This window comes from Pristiophorus japonicus, chromosome 14 (genome assembly GCF_044704955.1).
Source record: "Pristiophorus japonicus isolate sPriJap1 chromosome 14, sPriJap1.hap1, whole genome shotgun sequence".
NCBI classification, from domain to species: Eukaryota; Metazoa; Chordata; class Chondrichthyes; family Pristiophoridae; genus Pristiophorus; species Pristiophorus japonicus.
The window spans coordinates 161,205,950-161,233,796 of NC_091990.1; the positions used below are offsets into that span (position 1 = coordinate 161,205,950).

General features: G+C 46.0%; 1 protein-coding gene across 1 annotated transcript in view; it reads right to left on the minus strand.

Annotated features, from left to right (window-relative positions):
• Window positions 1-204: 204 nt before the first annotated feature.
• ptpn5 (protein tyrosine phosphatase non-receptor type 5) overlaps window positions 205-27,847 on the minus strand; it is a 146,236-nt gene continuing 118,593 nt past the window's right edge. Inside the window, exons 10-12 of the mRNA XM_070898651.1 lie at window positions 23,217-23,380; window positions 22,678-22,791; window positions 205-944 (exon numbers count right to left, since the gene is read on the minus strand). Of these exons, the coding sequence (XP_070754752.1) occupies window positions 851-944; window positions 22,678-22,791; window positions 23,217-23,380 (372 nt within the window). The 3' untranslated portion in view covers window positions 205-850. The remainder of the gene's footprint in view (window positions 945-22,677; window positions 22,792-23,216; window positions 23,381-27,847) is intronic.

The following is a 27,847-nucleotide window of genomic DNA, read 5'->3' on the forward strand; positions in this document are numbered from 1 at the left end:
TATTGTCTGGACAGCCAGTTCCCAAATAACATTTGCAGAGACCCTGGAAATGTGTTAGCCACCCATTCTCTTGGTTGGTGCTTGACTCAAGGAGAAAAAGGTTATCTTCACAACAAAACAAATAAATATTTAGAATGTTAATATTTATAACATGCCATTTCATTAATATTCTGGCTCATAATATGTAACCAAGTAAATTAAAATAATTTTAATAATTATACTCTCAGAAAAGTAAGAGCTTTTTCCTGTGCTTTGAGATTTGAGGGGCTGTTTTTACTACAGTAAGCCCAGCTGGTGCTGAAGGGAGGAATGCACTTACATAGCACCTTATCCTGTTTCAAAAACAGACCAAACACGCACAAATAGTGCAGATGAGATGAAAATGCAGTTAATTGTTTTTGCTGGTGTTGTTTGTGGGAGGAATGTTGGATGGGAGAATTCTCTTATCTTCAGACAGTGTAATGGGAATACCAGCTGAACACTTGACATGAAGGGATATCATCAGTTATCTTGGCAATGCCAAATGTCACTTTACAAACCCAAGTAAATTACCTGCAGCTCCTGTGATAAGTGGCGGCTCTCTATTCAGACACACACATATGCACACTCGACAATATAAATGATTTTTAACCTCCACAATTGTTGCTCTTAAAATGAAAACGCTTGAACACTAACACTCATGACTGCATGTCCACTTCGGTGACAATGAAACTTTATGGTGGGAAACCACATACACACGCACGCTGTGTATCAGTTTGCCTGACGAATGACATGAAAGGATGTTTGTAAAGGATCAAGGAATTCTTTTGTATCACTTTGGTCCATGGCTGGTTGGTTGTCAGGCTGTCACTCATTCCTCTGCTTGTTGCGATAGCTGTCTCTCACACAGACTCAGAGCGTGGTGCACAAATTGGTACTGCTCACAGGTTTGGATCATTCCTCCTCTGAGAGAAAATACAGGGTACTGTCAACATCCACAATAAATATATTTGGAAAAACAAAGAAATTCAGAAATCCTATTACAGCATGAGAAAACATGCTTCAAGTTGTACACTGCACGAATCACAATAATACATGCTGGGAAATTCTGTATACGTCACGCTAAGGACGCAATTTCGCCAATGGGTGCGAGTTGGGGGCAGAGTATTGGTAGTGTGTGGGGACCATGCTACCAGCTGTAGCTCGCCCTCTAACAGCAATCTTCCAATGATTGGCCCTGCAGGGTTCCCAGCCAATGAACAGGAAGCCGGTCTGATGACGTCATCGGAAGACGCATCATCAGTCGGTTTTCTTAAAGGGACCATGGCCAACTAATTTTTGACAGTTCCTCTTTCAGTGTTTTAGAGCATTGAGCTGCTGCAAACAGCCCCCCGACCTGCGAGAGAACGTCTCCGCAGGTCGGGCTATTAAAGAGCTGGAGTATACCACTACAACCTCCAGCGCAAGCTGCTCCAAGTGTGCGACATTTTTGAGGTGGGGGACTGGGTGATGTCATCAAAATCTAGGTTGCTGTTTGGAGCGTGGGCAGGAACATCTGTGGGGGCCCAGGTACAGCGGAAGACCGGGAAGGATGGGGCGGATGAGCGGCGAGAGATCGTGGCGGAGGAGCGGTGAGAGATCGTGGTGAATGCAGCGACTTCAGTGCGGGTTAAGCGCTGGCACGAACTCTTACCGCCTGGACCTCTCGTGCCTTGCAGATTGTGACGCATAAAGTGCGCAGTGGCCCTTTACTGCCCGGATGTGAAATTGTCTTCTGCCCCCCTGCTGTATCGCCGGGCGTGAACAACGGCAGGAAGAGGAGGTGTTGTCCATTCGGCTGGCCGCTTGTGGAGCATTAATTAAAGACAATGGTTTTCAGGTAGGCCAGCCTTTATTATTTGCACCAGCTTGGTGCCTGTTCTCAAAGTTTTGGCTATTTCATTGATGCAAGCTGTCCCAGCCCTCCCCTTTGTGAGAGTGTTTGGGGCTGTATTGACAATCGTACCGGTCGCCTTGCATCGCAGAACTGCCGGCAAGTCGGTTGTGCACCATCATTGCTCCTCTTCTTTAAACAAGGAAAGTAGTCTCTGATGCCGCTAGCAATGGGCTGCCGCTATCGCCCCACTCTCGGACTTTAGCGCCCCAAGAGAAGTGGTTAGCACTTGATTCAGCTCCACCTCCCTCTCGGAGCGCGACAGCTGAATTTCCCGACAGGCGAGAATTATTAGCGCCCGGAGCTTTTTAAAGGTTAACGTCCCAATTGGAGCGCTACTAATTTGCTAGCCCTCGGTATCAAGGGAAAGCTCGGGGGTGGGGGGGGGAAGTTGCGTATCGCTCTGTTTGGGGACAGTAATGGGTGCGAGGCATGATTCACTGCGCCAGGCGCAGAAGTCCCACCCCTTGACCTAAATTTGGGTTTTACCAACCCCGAGAACAAAATAACGTTCTCCACTTGCTCTGTGGGACGCGAGCGGGGCAGAAGGACTCTGCGCGGGGCACAGCGCTACGTGGTGGGACGAGTAGCAGTGCCGCATAGTCAGGGCACTTCCTTCACCAAAGGGGGGGGCCAAGCTCCTGACTCTGCGGGGGCAAAACAGGTCCTTACCTGGACCATCAGGGAGCGGAGTACTTGATGATTACTTGTGGAGTACCGGTAATTTGGATGATTTTCTTTTCGAAGTGCCACCTCTCCTTCAAATTTCCCCCCCCCGTGAGCAGCCTGAACCCGTCGCTGGCACCACTCCGGTGTGAAAATGGGTCGCAGCGCACAATGAAAATGTCGTCATCGCCAGTGGAGCGGTGCACTATCGGTTACCACCACTGCTAAACTCCCGCAGCCAGGCGAAAAGGCGTACGCCCTGAATTTCTCCCCAGAAGATTTGCTTCTGTCTATCTCTGACTGCCTCTGAGGTAGCCTATCTTCAAAGTAAAATATAAACAGTTGATAACAACTTTCGTGTGAAACTTTAGCTCAAAAAAACTTTTTATATTCCTCTTCTAGCTTGTTTTCAAATGATTTACAAAAACAAACTGAAATGTTATAACGAACTTGATTGAGTTTTTAATGAGGTAACAGAGATGGTTGATTGGGGCAATGTGGTTGACCCGGTGTATCTGGATTTCCAAAAGGCGTTTGATAAAGTGCCACATAATCACGTAGAAACATAGAAAATAGGTGCAGGAGTAGGCCATTCACCATGCCTGCACCACCATTCAATAAGATCATGGCTGATCATTCACCTCAGTACCCCATTCCTGCTTTCTCTCCATATCCCTTGACCCCTTTAGCCGTAAGGGCCATATCTAATTCCCTCTTGAATATATCCAATGAACTGGCATCAACAACTCTCTGCGGTAGAGAATTCCACAGGTTAACAACTCTCTAAGTGAAGAAGTTTCTCCTCATCTCGGTCCTAAATGACTTACCCCTTATCCTAAGACTATGTCCCCTGGTTCTGGACTTCCCCAACATCGGGAACATTCTTCCTGCATCTAAACAGTCCAATCCCGTCATAATTTAAATTTTTCTATGAGATCCCCTCTCATTCTTCTAAATTCCAATGAATATAAGGCTAGTCGATCCAGTCTTTCCTCATATGTCAGTTCTGCCTGTTGTGTATGGAGAAAGAGTCAGACTGAACATTGTGAGCTCAAAGTAAAGTGTGACCTTAGTCTTTTATTGCAGGTCTCCAGAGTGCCTCTCCAACCTGTGAAGCCTCCTTAAATACCTGTGCTCCCAAGGGATTATGGGATTCCTTGGGACTCCGGGGAATGAGCCCTCTGGTGTCTGTACAGAGTAAATACAAGTCCAGATACATAACAACATTCCCCCCCAAAGTCAATAGTGTAACTATTTACAATGTGAGTCGATCTGGGGCCCTTCTTGCCCTGGTTGATCGTCTCGGTGTTAAGGCTGGTGTTGTTGAATCATTTGTTGGGCCTTTGCTGGGCTGCTGTGCAGCTGGCCTTGCTGGGCTGCCTGGTGTGTTGAGCCCTGCAGGGCTACTGTGGATGATGGGTTTTGCTTCATGGTCAACTGTGGTGTCGGTTGCCACTGGTGTGTATGTTGGGGGATCAAAAAAGGTAGGGTCCAAGGTGGGTTGCTCAGGATAGTCCGTGAATCTGAGTTTGATTTGACCCAATCTTTACGGTGAATGAGTCCATTTGAAAATTTGACCCGAAACACCCTGCTCCCCTCTTTGGCCATGACAGTGCCGGGAAGCCACTTGGGACCTTGTCCATAATTTAATACAAATACAGGATCGTTGACTTCAACCTCGCGTGACACATTTGCGCTATCATGGTATGCACTTTGTTGAAGTCGCCTGCTCTCTACCTGTTCATGTAGATCAGGGTGAACTAACGAGAGTCTTGTCTTAAATGCTCTTTTCATGAGCAGTTCAGCAGGTGGGATCCCAGTGAGTGAGTGGAGTCTCATGCTGTAGCTAAGCAGGACTTGGGATAGGCGAGTCTGCAGTGAGCCTTCAGTTACCCTCTTCAAGCCTTGCTTGATGGTTTGCACTGCTCTCTCTGCCTGACCATTGGACATTGGTTTAAACGGGGCAGATGTTTGATCCAGTTATGTGTCATGAATTCTTTGAACTCAGCACTGGTAAAACATAGCCCGTTGTTGCTCACCAGGACATCGGGTAAGCCGTGTGTGGCAAACATGGTCTGCAGGCTTTCAGTGGTGGCAGCGGACGTGCTAGCCGACATTATCTCACATTTAATCCACTTGGAGTACGCGTCTACAACCACAAGGAACATTTTACCCAAGAACCGGCCTGCATAGTCGACGTGTACCCTAGACCACGGTTTGGAGGGCCAAGACCACAAACTTAGCAGCGCCTCCCTGGGTACATTGTTTAACTGCGAGCATGTATTACATCTGTGAACGCAGGACTCTAAGTCCGCATCGATACCGGGCCACCACACGTGGGATCTGGCTATCGCTTTCATCAGTATGATGCCTGGGTGGGTACTGTGGAGGTCACGAATGAAAGTGTCTCTGCCCTACTTGGGGACCATTACTCGATTGCCCCATAGAAGGCAGTCTGCCTGTATAGTCTGCCTGGATCAGTTCCGATGGACTGGAGGCTAGCTAATGTAACATCACTTTTTAAAAAAGGAGCGAGAGAGAAAACAGGGAATTATAGACCGGTTAGCCTGACATCGGTGGTGGGGAAAATGTTGGAATCAATTATTAAAGATGAAATAGCAACGCATTTGGAAAGCAGTGACAGGATCGGTCCAAGTCAGCATGGATTTATAAAAGGGAAATCCTGCTTGACAAATCTCCTAGAATGTTTTGAGGGTGTAACTGGTATAGTGGACAAGGGAGAACCAGTGGATGTGGTGTATTTGGAGTTTCAAAAGGCTTTTAACAAGGTCCCACACAAGAGATTAGTGTGCAAAATTAAAGCACAAAGCACATGGTATTGGGGGTAATGTACTGACGTGGATAGAGAACTGGTTGGCAGACAGGGAGCAGAGAGTCGGAATAAACGGGTTCTTGTCAGAATGGCAGGCAGTGACCAGTGGGGTGCCGCAGGGCTCAGTGCTGGGACCCCAGCTATTTACAATATACATCAATGATTTAGATGAAGGAATTGAATGTAATATCTCCAAGTTTATAGATGACACTAAGCTGGGTGGTAGTGTGAGCTGTGAGGAGGATGCTAAGAAGCTACAGGGTGATTTGGACAAGTTAGGTGAGTGGGCAAATACATGGCAGATGCAGTATAATGTGGACAAATGTGAAGTTATCCACCTTAATGGCAAAAACAGAAAGATAGAATATTATTTGAATGGTGACAGATTAGGAAAAGGGGAGGTGCAAAGAGACCTGTGTGTCATGGTAAATCAGTCATTGAAGTTTGGCATGCAGGTACAGCAGGTGATGAAGAAGGCAAACGGCATGTTGGCCTTCATGGCTAGAGGATTTGAGTATAGGAGCAGGGAGGTCTTACTGCAGTTGTACAGGGCCTTGGTGAGGCCACACCTGGAATATTGTGTTCAGTTTTGGTCTCCTAATCTGAGGAAGGACATTCCTGCTATTGAGGGAGTGCAGCGAAGGTTCACCAGACTGATTCCCGGGATGGCAGTGTTATATATGTGGACTTGTATTTACTCTGTACAGCCACCAGAGGGCTCATCCCCTGGAGTCCCAAGGGATCCCATAATCCCTTGAAAGCACAGGTAGTTAAGAGTGCTTCACAGGTTGGAGAGGCGCTCTGGAGATCTACAATAAAAGACTAAGGTCATACTTTACTTTGAGCTCACAGTGTTCAGTATGACTCTTTCTCCCTGCACAACAACTGGCGATGAGATTCAGATAGCGAACCCAAAGATGCAGAGAATATCCGGGATAAATTTTTAGATGGAAAAGATTGGGAATCTTTCGTGGAGCGACTCGACCAATACTTTGTGGACAACGAGCTAGATGGGGAACAGAGTGCTGCCAAACAAAGGAGAATCCTCCTCACCGTCTGTGGGGCACCAACGTATGGCTTCATGAAGAATCTGCGCACTCCAGCGAAACCCACGGAGAAATCGTACGACGATTTGTGCACACTGGTGCGAGAGCATTTGAACCCGAAGGAAAGCGTTCTGATGGCGAGGTACCAGTTCTATACCTACAAAAGGTCTGAAGGCCAGGAAGTGGCGAGTTATGTCGCTGAGCTAAGACACCTTGCAGAATATTGCGAATTTGAAGGACATTTGGAGCACATGCTCAGAGACTTTTTCGTACTTGGCATTGTGTGGGAGCTTGTCAAAAGCCTTTTGAAAGTCCAAATACATCACATCCACTGGTTCTCCCTTGTCCACTGTACTAGTTACATCCTCAAAAAATTCTAGAAGATTTGCCAAGCATGATTTCCCCTTCATAAATCCAAGCTGACTTGGACCGATCCTGTCGCTGCTTTCCAAATGCGCTGCTATTCCATCTTTAATAATTAATTCCAACATTTTCCCCACTACCGATGTCAGGCTAACCGATCTATAATTACCCGTTTTCTCTCTCCCTCCTTTTGTAAAAAGTGGTGTTACATTAGCTACCCTCAAATCCATAGGAACTGATCCAGAGTCTATAGAATGTTGGAAAATGATCAGCAATGCATCCACTGTTTCTAGGGCCACTTCCTTAAGTACTCTGGGATGCAGACTATCAGGCCCTGGGGATCTATCAGCCTTCAATCCCATCAATTTCCCAAACACAATTTCCTGACTAATAAGGATTTCCTTCAGTTCCTCCTTCTCGCTAGACCCTCGGTCCCCTAGTATTTACGGAAGGTTATTTGTGTCTTCCTTAGTGATGACAGAACCAAAGTATTTGTTCAGTTGGTCTGCCATTCCTTTGTTCCTCATTATAAATTCACCTGATTCTGACTGCAAGGGACCTACATTTATCATCACTAATCTTTTTCTCTTCACATATCTATAGAAGCTTTTGCAGTCAGTTTTTATGTTCCCTGCAAGCTTCCTCTCATACTTTATTTTCCGAATTAAACCCTTCGTCCTCCTCTGCTGAATTCTAAATTTCTCCCAGTCCTCAGGTTTTCTGCTTTTTCTGGCCAATTTATATGTCTCTTCCTTGGATTTAACACTATCCTTAATTTCCCTTGTTAGCCACGGTTGAGCCACATAATAAGCTTGCTGCAAAGCTGAAGCCCATGGAATAAAAGGGACAGTGGCAGCGCGGATACAGAATGGGCTCAGTGACAGGAAACGGAGAGTGGTGGTGAACGGATATTTTTCGGACTGGAGGAAGGTGTACAGTGGTGTTCCCCAGGGGTCAGTACTGGGACCTCTGCTTTTCCTGATATATATTAATGTCTTGGACATGGGTGTACAGGGGCATATTTTTCAAATTTGCAGATGGCACAAAACTTGGAAATATAATGAACAGTGAGGAGGATGGTGATAGACTTCAAGAGGACAGATAGGCTGGTGGGATGGACGGACACGTGGCAGAGAAAATTTAATGCAGAAAAGTGCGAAGTGATACATTTTGGTAGGAAGAACGAGGAGAGGCAATATAAACTAATGGGTACAATCCTGTGGGGGGGGGGGGTGCATGAACAGAGAGACCTGGGGTGTATGTGCACAAATTGTTGAAGGTGGCAGGGCAGGTTGAGAAAGCGGTTAAAAAAAGCTTACGGGATCCTGGGCTTCATAAATAGAGGCGTAGAGTACAGAAGTAAGGACGTTATGATCAGCCTTAAAAAAATACACTGGTTCAGCCTCAACTGGAGTATTGTGTCCAATTCTGGGCACCGCACTTTAGGAAAGGATGTGAAGGCCTTAGAGAGGGAATGGTTCCAGGGATGAGGGACTTCAGTGACGTGGATAGACTGGAGAAACTGGGGTTGTTCTCCTTGGAGCAGAGAAGGTTGAGAGGAGATTTGATCAAGGTGTTCAAAATCATGAGGGGTCTGGACAGAGTAGATAGAGAAAGTCTGTTCTCATTGGTGGAGAACCAAAGGACACGGATTTAAGGCGATTGGCAAAAGAACCAAAGGCGACACGAGGAAAAATGTTTTTATGCAGTGAGCCGTTAGGATCGGGAATGTACTGCCTGAAAGGGAAAGGGCGGGGGAGTGGGACTAGCTGAGATGTCGCACAGGCCCCTCATTCCTTGATATAAAACAAGTGTTCCACTGAAAACATAAACCTTCTGCAAACAATGATTGTTTTTACATTCTTAAATGAACAAATTGCATTGCTCATTTAGTGACTCATTTCTGTCTCTCTCTTTGTCTGTCTGCCAGTGTGGGCTGAATCTTTTAGTTGCCTGTGAAGGGCAGTGGCGGAGGGCCATGGATAGCGTCAGGAACCTGGATGTTAGAGCCGCGCGTTGTGCAGTGGCTTTTTAACGAAGCACTGCGATTGAATCAGACTTCTGGGTTTTCTGACCAATGAACTGGAGCGGTTCTGATGACATCATGGATGACTACTTCAGCTGAGCTTTTTAAGGGGCAATGGACAGATGTCACTTTAAAGCTGGTGGAGATGGAAACTTGATTGTGAGAGAGGTGAACACTTTGATAATACTCAATCGATAATTATACAAAGTCAAAGGCAGAATGCAGTCCCCAGATTTAGTATTACTCCAAGCAGTGAAGACCCGCAGGGACATCCTCGACCAGGAAGAGGCCAGTTTCTTTGATGAAAAATGCATGGCTGGAGATTGCAGAAGTTAGCAGCAGGACTGTTGTTGGAAGGACATTGATCCAGTGTAGGAAACACTTTAACGACCTCATGTGGTCAGGAAAGGTGAGTAAAATACCACATTGCCCTACATCCTGATATGCACGCACCCCAACCCCCTCACCCTGCCTTCCCAATCCTACTCCTGCACATCACTCCTCACACCAACCTACCTTGCAATTGCACCCAATCCTGATTGTCTATGCACTTACTCACATCCCCATCTGACCATCCACCTCGGACATTCATTCTTATCTTAACGCAATGTTACACCTCTCCCTCATTGTCACCCTCTACAGGTGTTGCCCATCCATCCCTTCCCCTCATTCCATCACTCTCACTTAAAGCTTTCCTGTTTCCCTCCTTGCAGAAGAGAGCGCAGAGATCTGGGAGATGCAGAGAACCGATAGTGCCCCTCCAATCACCACACCATTGACTTCAGCAGAGGAGGAGGCCCTGGAGCTGAGCCACATTGCGGAGCTGTTGGCAGTGGAAGATGGAGAGGGGGACCTCCTAGCTATCTGTTACAGAATTAAATATAATACAGCCAGATGGTATACAGCAATCACTCATGTTGACTTGATATCAGCATCCAGTGAAATATGATCATGTGCATGGTAACTTGAAACATTCTTATCATAACTTTTATTCTCCCACAGGCCCATCAAGTGTCCCACCCACTGTCCAGTCAGAAGAGTAAGACGCGTCCTCAGAGGAGGTCACGGACTCTGAGGGTGCACCATTACACGTCCCTTGTACACCAAGCACCAGCCCAGATACGCACACATTGGTGGGTCCTGTCAGAGAGAAAGTACTCTTGTCAGCTGGTGTCTCACAGATCACATGTGAACAAGAGCAGATGGTGGAGGCAGGAACAGCAGTGGGGAGTCCTCGTCGGAGGATGCAGGATGCTCCAAGCGGTGCTCAAGCTGCATGAAGATACTGAACCTTGGGGGAGGGTTGTTGAGGAGGCTGTGGTAGTGTTTCCAGCTGCGATGTGCTCGATTGTAGGGAGAATGGAGGAGTCCATCTCCAGCATGAACAGCATGATGTGACAGGCCATGGCTACGATATAGTCGTCCATGGAAAGGGTGGCCACCTACATGGAGCATCAAATGCACTAGTCGAACGATTGCATGCTTGCTGTGAACAACAGCTTGCAGACTCTGATTGTAGCCATATCGAGGATGGATAGAAAGTAGAATCGGCTGTTCATCGCCCCACTGATGTGCAGCAAAGTGCTGTTCAGCTCCTTGCGAGCAGAGAAGTGCGTGTCGGCCATGAGAGGGATGATGGTGAGAGGGGACATAGAAGTGGGGATTCTGCTCAAACTGCTCCCTCTTCTCCGCCGTTGCCCCCTCCCCCCCCCCCCCCGACCCCAGTCAGAGCCCCACATGCTGCCTCGTATCCCGATGGCTGAATCTGCTCCTGCACAGGTGCAGGAGGAGCATTCGTTGGTGGGCCCTCAAAGGCTACAAAACCCAGAGGATGTTGCCAAAAGTGACTAAAGAATCACAGCAGGGAAGTGAGCAGCCTGCCTCTACTTCTGCTGAAGCCACAGGCGTTGCATGGCATAGGAGTTACAGAAAGCGAAAGAAGACACAATTGTAGATGCACAAGGTTGTGTTATAAAATGTTAGATGGTTAAGTTTCTGTTGAATTTATGAGCCACATAAAATTATTTCTTTGTGCCACTTTTCCATTTTGTCCATTTTTGCCAGTCGGAGTTAATGGTAAGACATTACTTAACCTCAAGCAATGGGAGTGTGTGACAAGAATGGTTTGGCCACACTGCTTTGTGGTGTGGGGCAAAGTTGGTTCAGCATCTGGGTACACTGGTGCAACATAACTAAATTGTGCCCAGGCAGCAATGCGTGCTGCTGCTGGTGCCATGCCACTTCAGGTTCCTCCTCCTCATTCACATGTTCCTCCTGCTCACCCCCCTCCTCCAAAGAGCTCTATGCTCTGTGCTTTGCTCCGCCTGCAGCTCCATTGCTCATTGCTGCGCAGCATACGGCCATTATTGTGGAAACCCTGTCTGATGCATATTGAAGGGCTCCTCCATATCTGTCCAATCATCTGAAGCACATCTTCAGCATCCCGATTGCTTTCTCTATTGCACATCTCGTCATCATCTGGCTTTAATTGTCGCGCTATTCGGCCTCGTTGCTTGGCTTCCTCAAGGGTGTCATCAGCCACGTCTTCAATGGATTGTTCCTTGTCTCCAAGCAGCTAGCCAGCAAGTCTGGTCAAAGCTGTAAAGAGCTGAGGGAGGGTGGACTAGCTCAAGATGAATGAATCATAACAGCTCTCTGGGAATCTGGCACTCACATGCATGATGATCTTTTAGTGGTTGCAGGCAAGCTACAGTCCTGGGTGATCTGGGTGTGCCTTGATGGGCGCATGTGTGCAGTCGATGACGCCCTGTACCTGTGGGAAGATAGCTCAAGCCGCAAAGCTGATTGGCTTCATCAGTGGCAAAGTGTGAGGAGGGTGCTAAGTGGCTGCAGGTGACTTGGACAGGTTAGGTGAGTGGGCAAATGCATGGCAGATGCAGTATAATGTGGATAAATGTGAGGTTATCCACTTTGGTGGCAAAAACGTGAAGACAGAATATTATCTGAATGGCGGCAGATTAGGAAAAGGGGAGGTGCAACGAGACCTGGGTGTCATGGTACATCAGTCATTGAAATTTGGCATACAGGTACAGCAGGCGGTGAAGGCGGCAAATGGCATGTTGGCTTTCATAGCTAGGGGATTTGAGTATAGGAGCAGGGAGGTCTTACTGCAGTTGTACAGGGCCTTGCTATTGAGGGAGTGCAGCGAAGGTTCACCAGACTGATTCCCGGGATGGCGGGACTGACCTATCAAGAAAGACTGGATCAACTGGGCTTGTATTCACTGGAGTTCAGAAGAATGAGAGGGGACCTCATAGAAACATATAAAATTCTGACGGGGTTAGACAGGTTAGATGCAGGAAGAATGTTCCCAATGTTGGGGAAGTCCAGAACCAGGGGTCACAGTCTAAGGATAAGGGGTAAGCCATTTAGGACCGAGATGCGGAGGAACTTCTTCACCCAGAGAGTGGTGAACCTGTGGAATTCTCTACCACAGAAAGTTGTTGAGGCCAATTCACTAAATATATTCAAAAAGGAGTTAGATGAGGTCCTTACTGCTAGGGGGATCAAGGGGTATGGCGAGAAAGCAGGAATGGGGTACTGAAGTTGAATGTTCAGCCATGAACTCATTGAATGGCGGTGCAGGCTAGAAGGGCCGAATGGCCTACTCCTGCACCTATTTTCTATGTTTCTATGTTTCACCTGGAATATTGTGTTCAGTTTTGGTCTCCTAATCTGAGGAAAGACGTTCTTGCTATTGAGGGAGTGTAGCGAAGGTCCATAAGACTGATTCCAGGGATGGCTGGCCTGACATATGAGGAGCGACTGGGTCAACTGGGCCTTTACACACTGGAGTTTAGATGGATGAGAGGGGATCTCATAGAAATGTATAAGATTCTGACGGGACGGGACAGGTTAGATGCGGGAAGAATGTTCCCGATGTTGGGGAGGTCCAGAACCAGGGAACACGGTCTTAGGATAGGGGTTGGCCATTTAGGACTGAGGTGAGGAGAAACTTCTTCACTCAGAGAATTGTTAACCTGTGGAATTCCCTGCCGCAGAGAGTTGTTGATGCCAGTTCATAGGATATATTCAAGAGGTAGTTAGATATGGCCCTTACGGCTAAAGGGATCAAGGGGTATGGAGAGAAAGCAGGAAAGGGGTACTGAGGGAATGATCAGCCATGATCTTATTGAATGGCGGTGCAGGCTCGAAGGGCCGAATGGCCTACTCCTGCACATATTTTCTATGTTTCTATGTTCATAATTGCCTGCCTTGTCAAACATGGCATTGGTCACCTGGATGATGCATTAGTGGGTGGCCGACTGCGCGATCCCGAAAATGTCTCCTACAGATCCTTGGAAGCAGCCTGAGGCTAAAAGGTTGAGGGTGGTAGTGACTGACAGCCTCTGGTAACGTATGTCCACCAGGTCCACTGGGAAGCAGGTCTTCTTCCAGCAGGCTACAAATGTCCACAACGACCTGACGCGATAGCCTGAGTCTCCTGAGGCACTGGTGTTCAGTCATGTCCAGGAAGTTGATCCTCTGCCTATATACCCTGTGTTGGAGGTATCATCTCCTACAAGGTGCACCCATGGGCTCATCCCCTCTCTCCTGTGGAGCAGCAGGTCGCTGAGGATAAGGCTGCTGCTCCTGCTGGAGCTGCTGGTGTTGCTGCTGCTGGGGTTCACCTTGGTCCAAATCTGAGGTCCGAGGTGAACCAGCATAAGCAGCACCCAGGCTGATCTGCTATGTGCCAGCTAAAGTAGAGATCAGAGGCACAATCCTCCAATGTAGTGAGAGTGACTTCTGAAGTTGTAAAAATCACCCACAAGTTCCAGAAAGCAAACTCTCAGCATAAATGGCATCGGTAAGAAACTTTCTCTTCGGCAAGGAAGCAGGTGTGAGGTGCTAAGTTATGGAGTGATTTGGCCATAGTGGACTACTTGTGGGTAAATCGGTGTCAGAACAGTGTGAGGCATTTAAGGAAGAGATCCGAAAGGTTCAGGCCAAACACATGCCCTTAAAGAAAAAAGCTGGAAAAATTAATTCTAGAGCCCCTTGGATGTCTAGGGACTTACAGGGGCGGATTAAGAAAAAAAGGGACGCTTATGTCACATTTCAATGGCTAAATACTATAGAATCTTCAGAGGAATATAGAAAGATAAGAGGCAAAATTAAAAAGGATATTAGGAATGCTGAGAGAGAGCACGAGAAATTCTTGGCCAGTAAAATTAAGGAAAACCCTAAAATGTTCTATAAATATATTAAGAGTAAGAGGGTAACTAAGGAAAGGGTAGGGCCTATTAAAGAACATGAGGGTAATCTTTGTGTGGAGGCAGAAGATGTTGGTAGGGTTCTTAACAAGTACTTTGCATCTGTTTTCACAAAGGAAAGAGGTAATGCAGATACTGCTATCGAGGAGGAGTCTGATATTCTGGATGAAATAAATAAAGTGAGAGAGGAAGTATGAAGGGGTTTAGCAGCTTTGAAAGTAGAAAAGTCCCCAGGCCCGGATGAAATGCATCCCAGGTAGTTCAGCGAAGTAAAAGAGGAAATAGCAGAGGCCTTGACCATCATTTTCCAGTCCTCTTTGGATATGGGCATGGTGCCGGAGGATTGGAGGACTGCTAATGTAGTACCCTTGTTTAAGAAGGGAAAAAGGGATAGGCCGAGTAATTACAGCCTAACGTCAATGGTGGGAAAATTATTGGAAAAAATCCTGAAACACAGGATAAATCTGCATTTGGATAGGCAGGGACAGTCAGCACGGATTTGTTCATGGAAGATTGTGTTTGACTCACCTGATTGAATTTTTTGAGGAGGTAACTAAGAGGGTCAATGAGGGTAGTGCATACGATGTAGTATATATGGACTTTAGCAAGGCTTTTGATAAGGTCCCGCATGGTAGACTGGTCATGAAGGTTAAAGCCCATGGGATACAGGGCAAAGTGGCAAGTTGGATCCAAAATTGGCTTGGAGGTAGGAAGCAAAGGGTAATGATTGATGGATGTTTTTGTGACTGGAAGGATGTTTCCAGTGGAGTTCCGTAGGGCTCAGTACTGGGTCCCTTGCTTTCTGTGGTATATGTTAACGATTTAGATTTGAATATAGGAAGTATGATTAAGAAGTTTGCAGACAACACTAAAATTGGCTGTGTGGTTGATAGTGAAGAGGAAAGTCATGGGCTACAGGAGGATATCAATCTACTGGTCAGGTGGGCAGAGCAGTGGCAAATGGAATTTAATTCATGGAAGTGTGAGGTGATGCACTTTGGGAGGGCTAATAAGGAAAGGGTATACACATTAAGTGGTAGGCCACTTAATAGTGTAGATGAACAAAGGGACCTTGGAGTGCTTGTCCACAGATCCTTGAGAGTAGCAGGCCAGGTGGATAAGGTGGTTAAGAAGGCATACGGAATGCTTGCCTTTATTGGCAAGACGTGGAATATAAGAGCAGGGAGGTCATGCTTAAATTGTATAATACTTTGGTTAGGCCACAGCTGGAGTACTGTGCAATTCTGGTCGCTGTATTATAGGAAGGACGTGATTGCACTAGAGAGGGTGCAGAAGAGAATTACTAGGATGCTGCCTGGAATGGAGAATCTTAGTTATGAGGACAGATTAGACAGGCTGGGTTTGTTCTCATTGAAACAGAGAAGGTTGAGAGGAGACTTCATTGAGGTGTACAAAATATTGAGGGGCCTGGACATAGTGGACAGCAAGGGTCTATTTCCATTGGTGGAGGGGTCTATTATGAGGGGACATAGTTTTAAGGTGGTTGGTGGAAGGTTTAGAGAGGATTTGAGGGGGGCTTCTTTATGCAGAGGGTTGTGGGGATCTGGAACTCACTGCCTGGAAGAGTGGTGGATGCAGAAACCCTCACCACTTTTAAGAGATGGTTGGATTGGCACTTAAAGTGCCGTAACCTACAGGGTTACGGACCTCGAGCTGGTAATTGGGATTAGACTGGATGACCTTTTGTTGGTCAGTGCAGATATAATGGTAAGTACTGCAGGGAATAGAATACGGCCAGGGTGATCTCCTGGACTAGTTTCGATCGCCTGGATGGCTCGGAGAGGAATTTTCCCAGATTTTTTCACCCTAAATTGGCCTGGGTTTTTATCTGGTTTTTGCCTCTCCCAGGAGATCACATGGCTCCGGTTTGGGTGGAGTGTAAAATGTTTCACTATAAGAGGTGCTGCAGTTGTGTGGGGCGGACTGGTTGGGCTGGGTGCTCTTTGCCTTTCCGTTATTGTTCATGGGTTTGTATGTAACCTTTGGGGCTGCTGACCGAGGGCCATGCGGCTCTTTGTCGGCCGGCGCAGACACGATGGGCCGGAATGGCTTCCTTCTGCGCTGTAAATTTCTATGTTTCTATGTTTCTATGTTATGTGATTGTTTTTTAAACTGTCAATTGTTCAACTCCCACAATGGCCACTCAGCTCGTGCATTGCTTTCACTGGCGAGGTTCAGCAAGCCCAGGAATCTCATGGACACCCAGTAAAAGCTGCACCATCAGGTTAAAAAGGCTGTCAATAGCCCCTTAACAAGCTCGAAACTGCTTTAATTAGGTCACCCGTCTCTCCCAAGGGAGTCTTTCACGCGCTGACTAATGAGCCCGAGTTTAAGATGGAAGCCAGCGGGTTGAAGCCGGATTCCCGACGCACTATTAATTTCAGCACTTTTAACTACCTACCAACTCACAAACCCGCACACTCTTCAAAGTAAAAATTCAGCCTCGTGTATGGCCACGATTTCTCCACACGCGGTGGGATCGATGAGGCGTGTAGAAAGCCCGCTCCTGACTCAAACCTGCTCTCTCTCCAAAACCTTCCGATGATGGGGCTTGTTAAGCCCACCCAGTGGGCTTCCCGGCCAATTAAGAGGAAGCCGGTCTGAGGACATCATTTGATGATGCGTCATCAGCCGGTTTCCTTAAAGGGACCATGGCCACAATGGATTTGACAGTTCTTCTATAACTATTCTGCAGCATTGAGGTGCTGCAAACACTGAGCAGCATTGCACAGGGGTGCACGGCTGCAACCAGGCTCTCCAATGACTCCCTCCAGATGCTTTTGGAGGGAGTCACATTAGAACATAAGAAATAGGAGCAGGAGTAGGCCATATGTCCCCTCGAGCCTGCTCCGCCATTTATTACGATCATGGCTGATCCGATCATGGACTCAGGTCCACTTCCTTGCCCACTCCCCTTATTTCCTTATCGGTTAAGAAACTGTCTATTTCTGTCTTAAATCCATTCAATGTCCCAACTTTCACAGCACTCTGAGGCAGCGAATTCCACAGATTTACAACCCTCTGAGATAAGAAATTTCTCCTCATCTCAGTTTTAAATGGGCGGCCCCTTATTCTAAGATCATGCCCTCTAGTTCTAGTCTCCCCCATCAGTGGAAACATCCTCTCTGCATCCACCTTGTCAAGCCCCCTCATAACCTTATACGATAAAATCACTTGTCATTCTTCTGAATTCCAATGGATAGAGGCCCAACCTCCTCAACCTTTCCTTATAAGTTAACCCCCTCATCTCCGAATCAACCTAGTGAGCCTTCTCTGAACTTCCTCCAAAGCAAGTATATCATTTCTTAAATATGGAAACCAAAACTGCACGCAGTTTTCCAGGTGTGGTCTCACCAATACCCTGTATAATTGTAGCAAGACTTCCCTACTTTTATACTCCGTCCCCTTTGCAATAAAGGCCAAGATTCCATTGGCCTTCCTGATCACTTGCTGTACCTGCATAGTAACCCTTTGTGTTTCATGCACAAGTATCCCCAGGTCCCACTGTACTGCAGCACTTTGCAATTTTTCTCCATTTAAATAATAACTTGCTCTTTGATTTTTTTTCTGCCAAAGTGCATGACCTCACACTTTCCAACATTATACTCCATCTACCAAACTTTTGCCCTCTCACTTAGCACATCCACATCCACTGGTTCCCCTTTATCCACCCTGTTACATACTGAAAGAATTCCAGCAAATTTGTCAAACATGACTTCCCCTTCATAAATCCATGCTGTTTCTGCCTGACTGAATTATGTTTTTCCAAATGTCCTGCTACTGCTCCTTTAATAATAGACTCCAACATTTTCCCAACCACAGCTGTTAGGCTAATTGGCCTATAGTTTCCTGCTTTTTGTCTGCCTCCTTTTTTAAATAGGGGTGTTACATTTGCAGTTTTCCAATCTGCTGGGACCTCCCCAGAATCCATGGAATTTTGGTAAATTACAACCAATGCATCCACAATCCCTGACACTACCTCGCTTAAGACCCGAGGATGCAAGCCATCAGGTCTTGGGGATTTATCTGCCTTTAGTCCCATTATCTTATTGAGTACCACCTCCTTAGTGATTGTGGTTATGTTAATTTCCTCCCCCGGCCTATAGCCCCTTGACTATCCACTGTTGGGAATATTGTTAGTGTCCTCTACCGTAAAGACCGATACAAAATATTTGTTCAGAGTTTCTGCCACCTCCATGTTCCCCATTACTAATTGCCCCGGTCTCATCCTCTAAGGGACCAACATTTACTTTAGCCACCCTTTTCCTTTTTATATACCTATAGAAACTCTTGCTATCTGTTTTTATATTTTGTGCTAGTTTACTTTCATAGTCTATCTTCCCTTTCTTAATCACTTTTTTAGTCATTCTTTGCTGGCTTTTAAAAGCTTCCCAATCTTCTGTCCTCCCACTTGTTTTGGCCACTTTGTATGCCCTTGTTTTTAATTGTATACCATCCTTTATTTCTTTAGTTAGCCACGGATGGCTATCTTTTCTCTTATACCCTTTCCTCCTCACTGGAATATATTTTTCTTGAGAGTTGTGAAATATCTCCTTAACTGTACGCCACTGTTCATCAACCGTCCTGCACTTTAATCTATTTTCCCAGTCCACTTTACCCAACTCTGCCCTCATACCTTCATAGTCTCCTTTATTTAAGCTTAGTACGCTGGTTTGAGATCCAACTTTCTCACCCTCCATCTGAATTTGAAATTCAACCATGCTATGGTCACTCATTCTCAGGGGATCCTTTACTAGGAGATCCAAGATAGCCTGCCCCCTGGTTGATTCCGTTACATACTGCTCAGGGAACCCGTCCCTTATGCACTCTATGAACTCTTCCACGCAGAAAGGTTCTCTTCCCTTCCCGTGGGTGGAAGGGTCCTCCCCAGAACACCAACGCAGTCTGGTTGCACATTGCGCAGGAGGGCACAAACAGGGACATCACCAGGAGGACCTTTCAATGACCTCAGTAGATCACAAAACAGAACTGCAAAGCACACTCGACCTCATCCTGCTGTGCCATATCACATCCCCATCATTCTGCCTTCCTGACTCTACCCTTGCACATCATTTCTCACACCAACTGACCTTGCACCTCCACCCACCCCTCTCTCTCACTATCTACATTATCACTTCCCCATTTCACTCGCCACACCTCACACTCACCCTCATCCTTGTCCAATCATACCAACTAACAACACACAAGGGTAGGCACTTGGGTCCTTTAGCCAATGTTCATGTAAAGTTAATATTGATGTGTTGTCAAACATTGAAATCTTTATTTTCAACACTTTGTGTTCTTTGTCAGATTTGTGGAAGTGGTTTAGTGAGTTGTAGTGAATGGTGAGATATAACGATACCCCCAATGGTGGTGAGTGTGAAAGGAATGGGTTGGACATTGCGGGGATGCTTTATGGTGCTGGTGTGGGGTGGTACCAACCTGGTGCATCTTGTGGCAGCCAGGGTGTACAACGTCAAGTGAAGTAAATGTGGCCATGGTGAGGCCATCCCCAGCAGCAATGTGGTCGGGTGCTGATGCCCTGTGTCCTGTGCAGCATCAGGTGATTGCGGAGAAGGTTGGTATTGCTGTTGGTGATGCTGGTGTATTTAGCTGATCGTGGTGGGATTCTAAGGAGATCTCTTCAAGGGCACCGATGCTGCTGGAATAGATGGCACGTGAGGTTGAGATGACAGAAGCACTCTGTCAATGGCGAGAGAGCTTGCTCCAAGGAGGTGACAGTTAATAGAGAGTTCACTGCGAACAGCTCAAACGTCTCTTCCAAATCCTGAAAGCTTCAACTTTTGACATTGGAAAGTGAACAGCTGTGAAATGGTAGTTTTTATACCACTTCTGCAGCTGTCAACTAGCCAAAGCAATAGAAAGTTACTGAGAACCTGACGCACTTACCTGGCGTGAAACCCGAGGCACGGCAAACCTGTCAAAATTATAAGTGCATGCTTTTAGCCATCTTAACTACCATTAAAGTACCATTTACTTATGTAAATTACTTGTCCCACCGCTTGCTGTCGTGTCTCTGATCCAAACGCAGATATTAGAACTCAGCAGAGGAGGACAAAGGGTTTAGAACTCAGCAGAGGAGGACAAAGGGTTTGATTAGGGCAGGGAAAATGGAGTACGAGAAGAAGCTTGCAGGGAACATTAAGGCGGATTGCAAAAGTTTCTATAGATATGTAAAGAGAAAAAGGTTAGTAAAGACAAACGTAGGTCCCCTGCAGTCAGAATCAGGGGAAGTCATAACAGGGAACAAAGAAATGGCGGACCAATTGAACAAGTACTTTGGTTCGGAATTTACTAAGGAGGACACAAACAACCTTCCGGATATAAAAGGGGTCAGAGGGTCTTGTAAGGAGGAGGAACTGAGGGAAATCTTTATTAGTCGGGAAATTGTGTTGGGGAAATTGATGGGATTGAAGGCCGATAAATCCCCAGGGCCTGATGGACTGCATCCCAGAGTACTTAAGGAGGTGGCCTTGGAAATAGTGGATGCATTGACAGTCATTTTCCAACATTCCATTGACTCTGGATCAGTTCCTATGGAGTGGAGGGTAGCCAATGTAACCGCACTTTTTAAAAAAGGAGGGAGAGAGAAAACAGGGAATTATAGACCGGTCAGCCTGACCTCAGTAGTGGGGAAAATGATGGAATCAATTATTAAGGATGTCACAGCAGCGCATTTGGAAAAAGGTGACATGATAGGTCCAAGTCAGCATGGATTTGTGAAAGGGAAATCAAGCTTGACAAATCTTCTGGAATTTTTTGAGGATGTTTCCAGTAAAGTGGACAAGGGAGAACCAGTTGATGTGGTATATTTGGACTTTCAGAAGGCTTTCGACAAAGTCCCACACAAGAGATTAATGTGCAAAGTTAAAGCACATGGGATTGGGGGTAGTGTGCTGACGTGGATTGAGAACTGGTTGTCAGACAGGAAGCAAAGAGTAGGAGTAAATGGGTACTTTTCAGAATGGCAGGCAGTGACTAGTGGGGTACCGCAAGGTTCTGTTCTGGGGCCCCAGCTGTTTACATTGTACATTAATGATTTAGACGAGGGGATTAAATGTAGTATCTCCAAATTTGCAGATGACACTAAGTTGGGTGGCAGTGTGAGCTGCGAGGAGGATGCTATGAGGCTGCAGAGTGACTTGGATAGGTTAGGTGAGTGGGCAAATGCATGGCAGATGAAGTATAATGTGGATAAATGTGAGGGTATCCACTTTGGTGGTAAAAACAGAGAGACAGACTATTATCTGAATGGTGACAGATTAGGAAAAGGGGAGGTGCAACGAGACCTGGGTGTCATGGTACATCAGTCATTGAAGGTTGACATGCAGGTACAGCAGGCGGTTAAGAAAACAAATGGCATGTTGGCCTTCATAGCGAGGGGATTTGAGTACAGGGGCAGGAGGTGTTGCTACAGTTGTGAGGCCACACCTGGAGTATTGTGTACAATTTTGGTCTCCTAACTTGAGGAAGGACATTCTTGCTATTGAGGGAGTGCAGCGAAGATTCACCAGACTGATTCCCGGGATGGTGGGACTGACCTATCAAGAAAGACTGGATCAACTGGGCTTGTATTCACTGGAGTTCAGAAGAATGAGAGGGGACCTCATAGAAACGTTTAAAATTCTGACGGGTTTAGACAGGTTAGATGCAGAAAGAATGTTCCCAATGTTGGGGAAGTCCAGAACCAGGGGTCACAGTCTAAGGATAAGGGGTAAGCCATTTAGGACCGAGATGAGGAGAAACTTCTTCACCCAGAGAGTGGTGAACCTGTGGAATTCTCTACCACAGAAAGTAGTTGAGGCCAATTCACTAAATATATTCAAAAGGGAGTTAGATGAAGTCCTTGCTACTAGGGGGATCAAGGGGTATGGCGAGAAAGCAGGAAGGGGGTACTGAAGTTGCATGTTCAGCCATGAACTCATTGAATGGCGGTGCAGGCTAGAAGGGCTGAATAGCCTACTCCTGCACCTATTTTCTATGTTTCTATGTTTCTATGACAGTTCAGAAACTCACACGGAGGCGGGTTTATAGCGGGATCCCCACCCGCTGTCAATCAGGGCCATTTTGATAGTGGGCCCGCGTCCTAACCCGGCACTCACAGGGCTGGGAAGATTCTGGCCTGCGTCTCTAAACTAGGATCTCTATCACAAATTAACTACTTGTTGATAGAGAAAAGCTACAAAAGTTTATTCCCCGGCTGGGTTTCAAATCATTTGAAATTTTTAAAAAGTAATTAGGAATCCTGTTAGCACTGAAAGAATGATACTGATGCAATTCATGTTGGAAATTTTACACACTGAAAGGCAATGCTTGTGCCTAAAATTCCCAGGCTGCTGCAGTGTCAGCATATGCAGAATATGGTTCTCACAGGGCAAATATAAATACACTGAGGCATGTATTGCAACTAGAGCGCACCATTAGTGTTTGCTAAAGATGTTTACTTCACTGCTGCTACATCATTACTGTAAGCTTTCTTCAGTGTTCCAGTTTTTATCAAATGTAATTAAGATGCTGTTACGATAAGCCACTATGCCTGCTGCCACACTGACCTGTCCATCCTTAGCTGACAGGTTGTCCTCAGTATATCCACCACGCCGGCGTACTTCAGTTCTCTGTAACAGATGCTGGTGGCAATGAAACAGCCTGTTCTCCCAATACCAGCGCTGCAATAAAACCGCAAGAAAACTAGTAAACACTTGTATTCCACAGAAACTGAAGGAACTCCAGACCTTGCACAATTAAAATGACATGAGTGAAATAAAAACCAAGAATTTGATGGAGAATCTCCAGGCACCCAACTGAAAAAATCTTTCCAGAGAGTTTTTGTCAGATTCAGAAAATTAAGGTGAAGGGCCATAGTGCAAAGCATCACGATGAAAAAGCAGAGAACATGGGGCAAATCAGGAAGGTGTGATGGGCTTACCTCACACTTGGCTGTTTAAATGCTGTAGATTGGAGAAGAAAGGGAAGGTGAGGGAGGTACCGAGTTTCATAGTTTTGAGATCATAGAAAAGAATGAGTTTGAGTTGGGAACAGTGCAATGAGTTTTGAGACCTGAAATTGTCATACAAAATTGTCTTTGTCGTACCTACAGTGAACTATCACTGGTCCACTGTTGTCCTTCTTTGCTTGCTGTCTGGCTTCTTCCACCTCCTGGACCAGCTGTAAAAGAGGGCGAGCATTATCTGGTGTCTTCTGATCTGGCCATGATGTGTACCAGTAATGCTTTAAATGTCGCTCCTCCAAGCCATCCTAAAAGCAGAAACATGCAGAGTAAACGCTGGTGTGCAGGGTGGTTAGCAGATGCACACACCCTGGGACATGAATCTACATTTGATCGTTGAAATGTTGTCATTGCTTGTTTATTTTGTAATGTGGTCTGAGTGCTTGAATCGCTTTTACTTGACGTATATTTGTGTTTGAGAGAGAACACTTAAACAACAACAGCAGAAAAAAGGATCGTTTAAAGGCTGGACATCCTAGAAGGAGCATACTGTACTAACACTCAAGTGAGAAGTGGGTGTTCTGAGTAAAAGTCCTGAATTTAAGTATGTTTGTAAGCAGGTCCTCTTTGAGAACAGTCAGTACTCTAGCAGAAGCACTTGGTAAAGAAGAAACAATGCAAGTTAGTTTAACCTTTTCTTATGTTTTTGGCCTTTAATGTTCACTATAAAAATCCCCACCCTAGCCTGATGCAACAGTCTAGTTATTTGTTATCTGTAGGAGAGCCTGCTGAATTCAATTTGACTCCCCGTTCAGCTTTGAAAAGCATTACAGTTTATACTCATTTTACAGTGAACATTCCATTTCATACCTCTGCCCATTGAAGGGTTAATAGCGTTCGTGCGAAATTGCTGTGCTTTAGAAAATGTACTGTATGATAGGATGAGATAAGCAATTGCGAAAAGGTCACAAGATGCTGAGCAAGAAAGAAACCAATCACACCAGACGCTGGCTGAAGATAAGGAAGTAAGCCGGACAAAGACGAAAAAAACTCGTTGTGTAGACACTTTTGCAATGCCAGATGTAGAAGCAGTGACATGAGACCTTTGCGGTTTACGACTTTAAATACTCATTTTTTGTAAACCAAAATTGAGTTGTTGCATCGTTGAGGGACCTACATACAACTCCCCTGGTACCTTGAATTAATAAACTGTGTAGGTTTTCAACTCTCTAACGTAGTCACGGAGTAGATTTATTTCCACCTCAGGGTTTCCCCCCAACAGTTTTGGTGCTGTGAGCAGGGTGTACCGGTAAGCCCTCCTGACCGAGACTCGAACGTACGGGGATAAGTTCGGATTTCACGACATCCCAGAAATTGGAATGTCGAACGGGCAGGGGTGCCGGACACCCAACGAACAAGTGAGACTCGGAGAGGTTTGATAACAGACACAGTGAGTAGAAATTAAGATAAAGTAGAATATGAGTAAGATAAGTGGTGTGTAAAAGTCCCTGCCACCTCAATTGTCCCAAACTATCTCAATCACCTAACTTGAGCCGCAATTAAGAGGGCAAATGCCCCACGTGATGGCCAAGGATTAAGGTCGAAGGGAAACCGGGAGGACAAAGTGATGGCAGAAACCTGTGAGTGACTGTGTGATACGCATGAACTGGTGTGAGAGTTGAGGGATAATCCCATCGCAATATATAAGTGATAGAGTAGAAGTAGGCCCGCGTGAAGAGACTCATTCGCAGAGGAAGCGTAGAAACATAGAAAACATCGAAAATAGGTGCAGGAGTAGGCCATTCGGCCCTTCGAGCCTGCACCGCCATTCAAGAAGAACATTGCTGATCATTCCCTCGTTGTCCCTTTCCTGCTTTCTCTCCATACCCCTTGATCCCCTTTAGCCGTAAGGGCCATATCTAACTCCCCCGTGAATATATCCAATGAACTGGCATCAACAACTCTCTGCGGCAGGGAATTCCACAGGTTAACAACTCTCTGAGTGAAGAAGGTTCACCTCATCTCAGTCCTAAATGGCCTACCCCTTATCCTAAGACTATGTCCCCTGGTTCTGGACTTCCCCAACATCGGGGACATTCTTCCCGCATCTAACCTGTCCAGTCCCGTCAGAATCTTATACGTTTCTATGAGATCCCCCCTCATCCTTCTAAACTCCAGTGAATAAAGGCCCAATTGATCCAGTCTCTCCTCATATGACAGTCCAGCCATCCCTGGAATCAGTCTGGTGAACGTTCGCTGCACTCCCTCAATAGCAAGAACATCCTTCCTCAGATTAGTAGACCAAAACTGTACACAATATTCCAGGTGGGGCCTCACTAAGACCCTGTACAACTGCAGTAAGACCTCCCTGCTCCTATACTCAAATCCCCTAGCTATGAAGGCCAACATACCATTTGCCTCCTTCACCGCATGCTGTACCTGCATGCCAACTTTCAGTGACGGATGAACCATAACACCCAGGTCTCGCTGCACCTCCCCTTTTCCTAATCTGCTGCCATCGAGATAATATTCTGCCTTCATGTTTTTGCACCCAAAATGGATAACCTCACATTTATCCACATTATACTGCATCTGCCATGCATTTGCCCACTTACCTAACCTGTCCAAGTCACCCTGCAGCATATTAGCATCCTCCTCACAGCTCACACCACCACCCAGTTTAGTGTCATCCACAAACTTGGAGATATTACACTCAATTCCTTCATCTAAATCGTTAATGTATATTGTGAAGAGCTGGGGTCCCAGCACCGAACCCTGCGGCACTCCACTAGTCACTGCCTGCTATTCTGAAAAGGACCCGTTTATCCCGACTCTCTGCTTCCTGTCTGCCAACCAGTTCTCTATCCACTTCAGTACATTACCCCCAATACCATGCGCTTTGATTTTGCACAAAAATATCTTATGCGGGACCTTGTCAAAAGCCTTTTGAAAGACCAAATACACCACATCCACTGGTTCTCCCTTGTCCACTCTACTAGTTACATCCTCAAAAAATTCCAGAAGATTCATCCGTTCCTGACACTGCTTTCCAAATGTACTGCTATTTCATCTTTAATGATTGATTCCAACATTTTCCCCACTACTGATGTCAGGCTAACTGGTCTATAATTACCCGTTTTCTCTCTCCCTCCTTTTTTAAAAAGTGGTGTTACATTAGCTACCCTCCAGTCCATAGGGACTGATCCAGAGTCAATAGACTGTTGGAAAATGATCACCAATGCATCCACTATTTCTAGGGCCACTTCCTTAAGTACTCTGGGATGCAGGCGATCAGGCCCCGGGGATTTATCGGCCTTCAATCCCATCAATTTCCTTAACACAATTTCCCACCTAATAAGGATATCCTTCAGTTCCTCCTTCTCACTAGACCTACTGTCCCCTAGTACAATCGGAAGGTTGTTTGTGTCTTCCTTCATAAAGACAGAACCAAAGTATTTGTTCAATTGGTCTGCCATTTCTTTGTTCCCCATTATAACTTCACCTGAATCCGACTGCAAGGGTCCTATGTTTGTCTTCACTAATCTTTTTCTCTTCACATATTTATATAAGCTTTTGCAGTCAGTTTTTATGTTCCCTGCAAGCTTCCTCTCGTACTCTATTTTCCCCCTCTTAATTAAACCCTTAGTCCTCCTCTGTTGAATTCTAAATTTCTCCCAGTCCTCAGGTTTGTTGCTTTTTCTTGCCAAATTATATGCCTCTTCCTTGGCTTTAACACTATCCTTAATTTCCCTTGTTAGCCATGGTTGAGCCACCTTCCCCATTTTATTTTTTACTCCAGACAGGGATGTACAATTGCTGAAGTTCATCCATGTGATCTTTAAATGTTTGGCATTGCTTATCCACCGTCAACCCTTTAAGTATCAGTTGTCAGTCTATTCTAGTCAATTCACGCCTCATACTGTGGAAGTTACCTTTCCTTAAGTTCAGGACCCTAGTCTCTGAATTAACTGTGTCACTCTCCATCTTAATAAAGAATTCTACTATATTGTGGTCACTCTTCCCCAAGGGGCCTCGCACAACAAGATTGCTAATTAGTCCCTTCTCATTACACATCACCCAGTCTAGGATGGCCAGCTCTCTAGTTGGTTCCTCGACATATTGGTCTAGAAAACCATCCCTAATACACTCTAGGAAATCCTCCTCCACCACATTGCTACCAGTTTGTTTAGCCCAATCAATATGAAGATTAAAGTCGCCCATGATAACTGCTGTACCTTTATTGCACACATTCTTTATTTCTTGTTTAATGCTGTCTCCAACCTCACTACTACTGTTTGGTGGTCTGTACACAACACCCACTAGCGTTTTCTGCCCTTTGGAATTCCGCAGTTCCACCCATACCGATTCCACATCATCCAGGCTTATGTCCCTCCTTACCATTGCATTAATTTCCTCTTTAACCAGCAACGCCACCCTGCCTCCTTTTCCTTTGTGTCTATCCTTCCTAAATGCTGAATACCCTTGGATGTTGAGTTCCGAGCCTTGGTCACCCTGGAGCCATGTCTCCATGATGCCAATTACATCATACCTGTTAACTGCTATCTGCGCAGTTAATTCGTCCACCTTATTCCGAATACTCCTCGCATTGAGGCACAGAGCCTTCAGGCTTGTCTTTTTCACACACTTTGCCCCTTTAGAATCTTGCTGTAATGTGGCCCTTTTTGTCTTTTGTCTTGGGTTTCTCTGCCCTCCACTTTTACTATTCTCCTTTCTATCTTTTGCTTCAGATTCCATTTTATTTCCCTCTGTCTCCC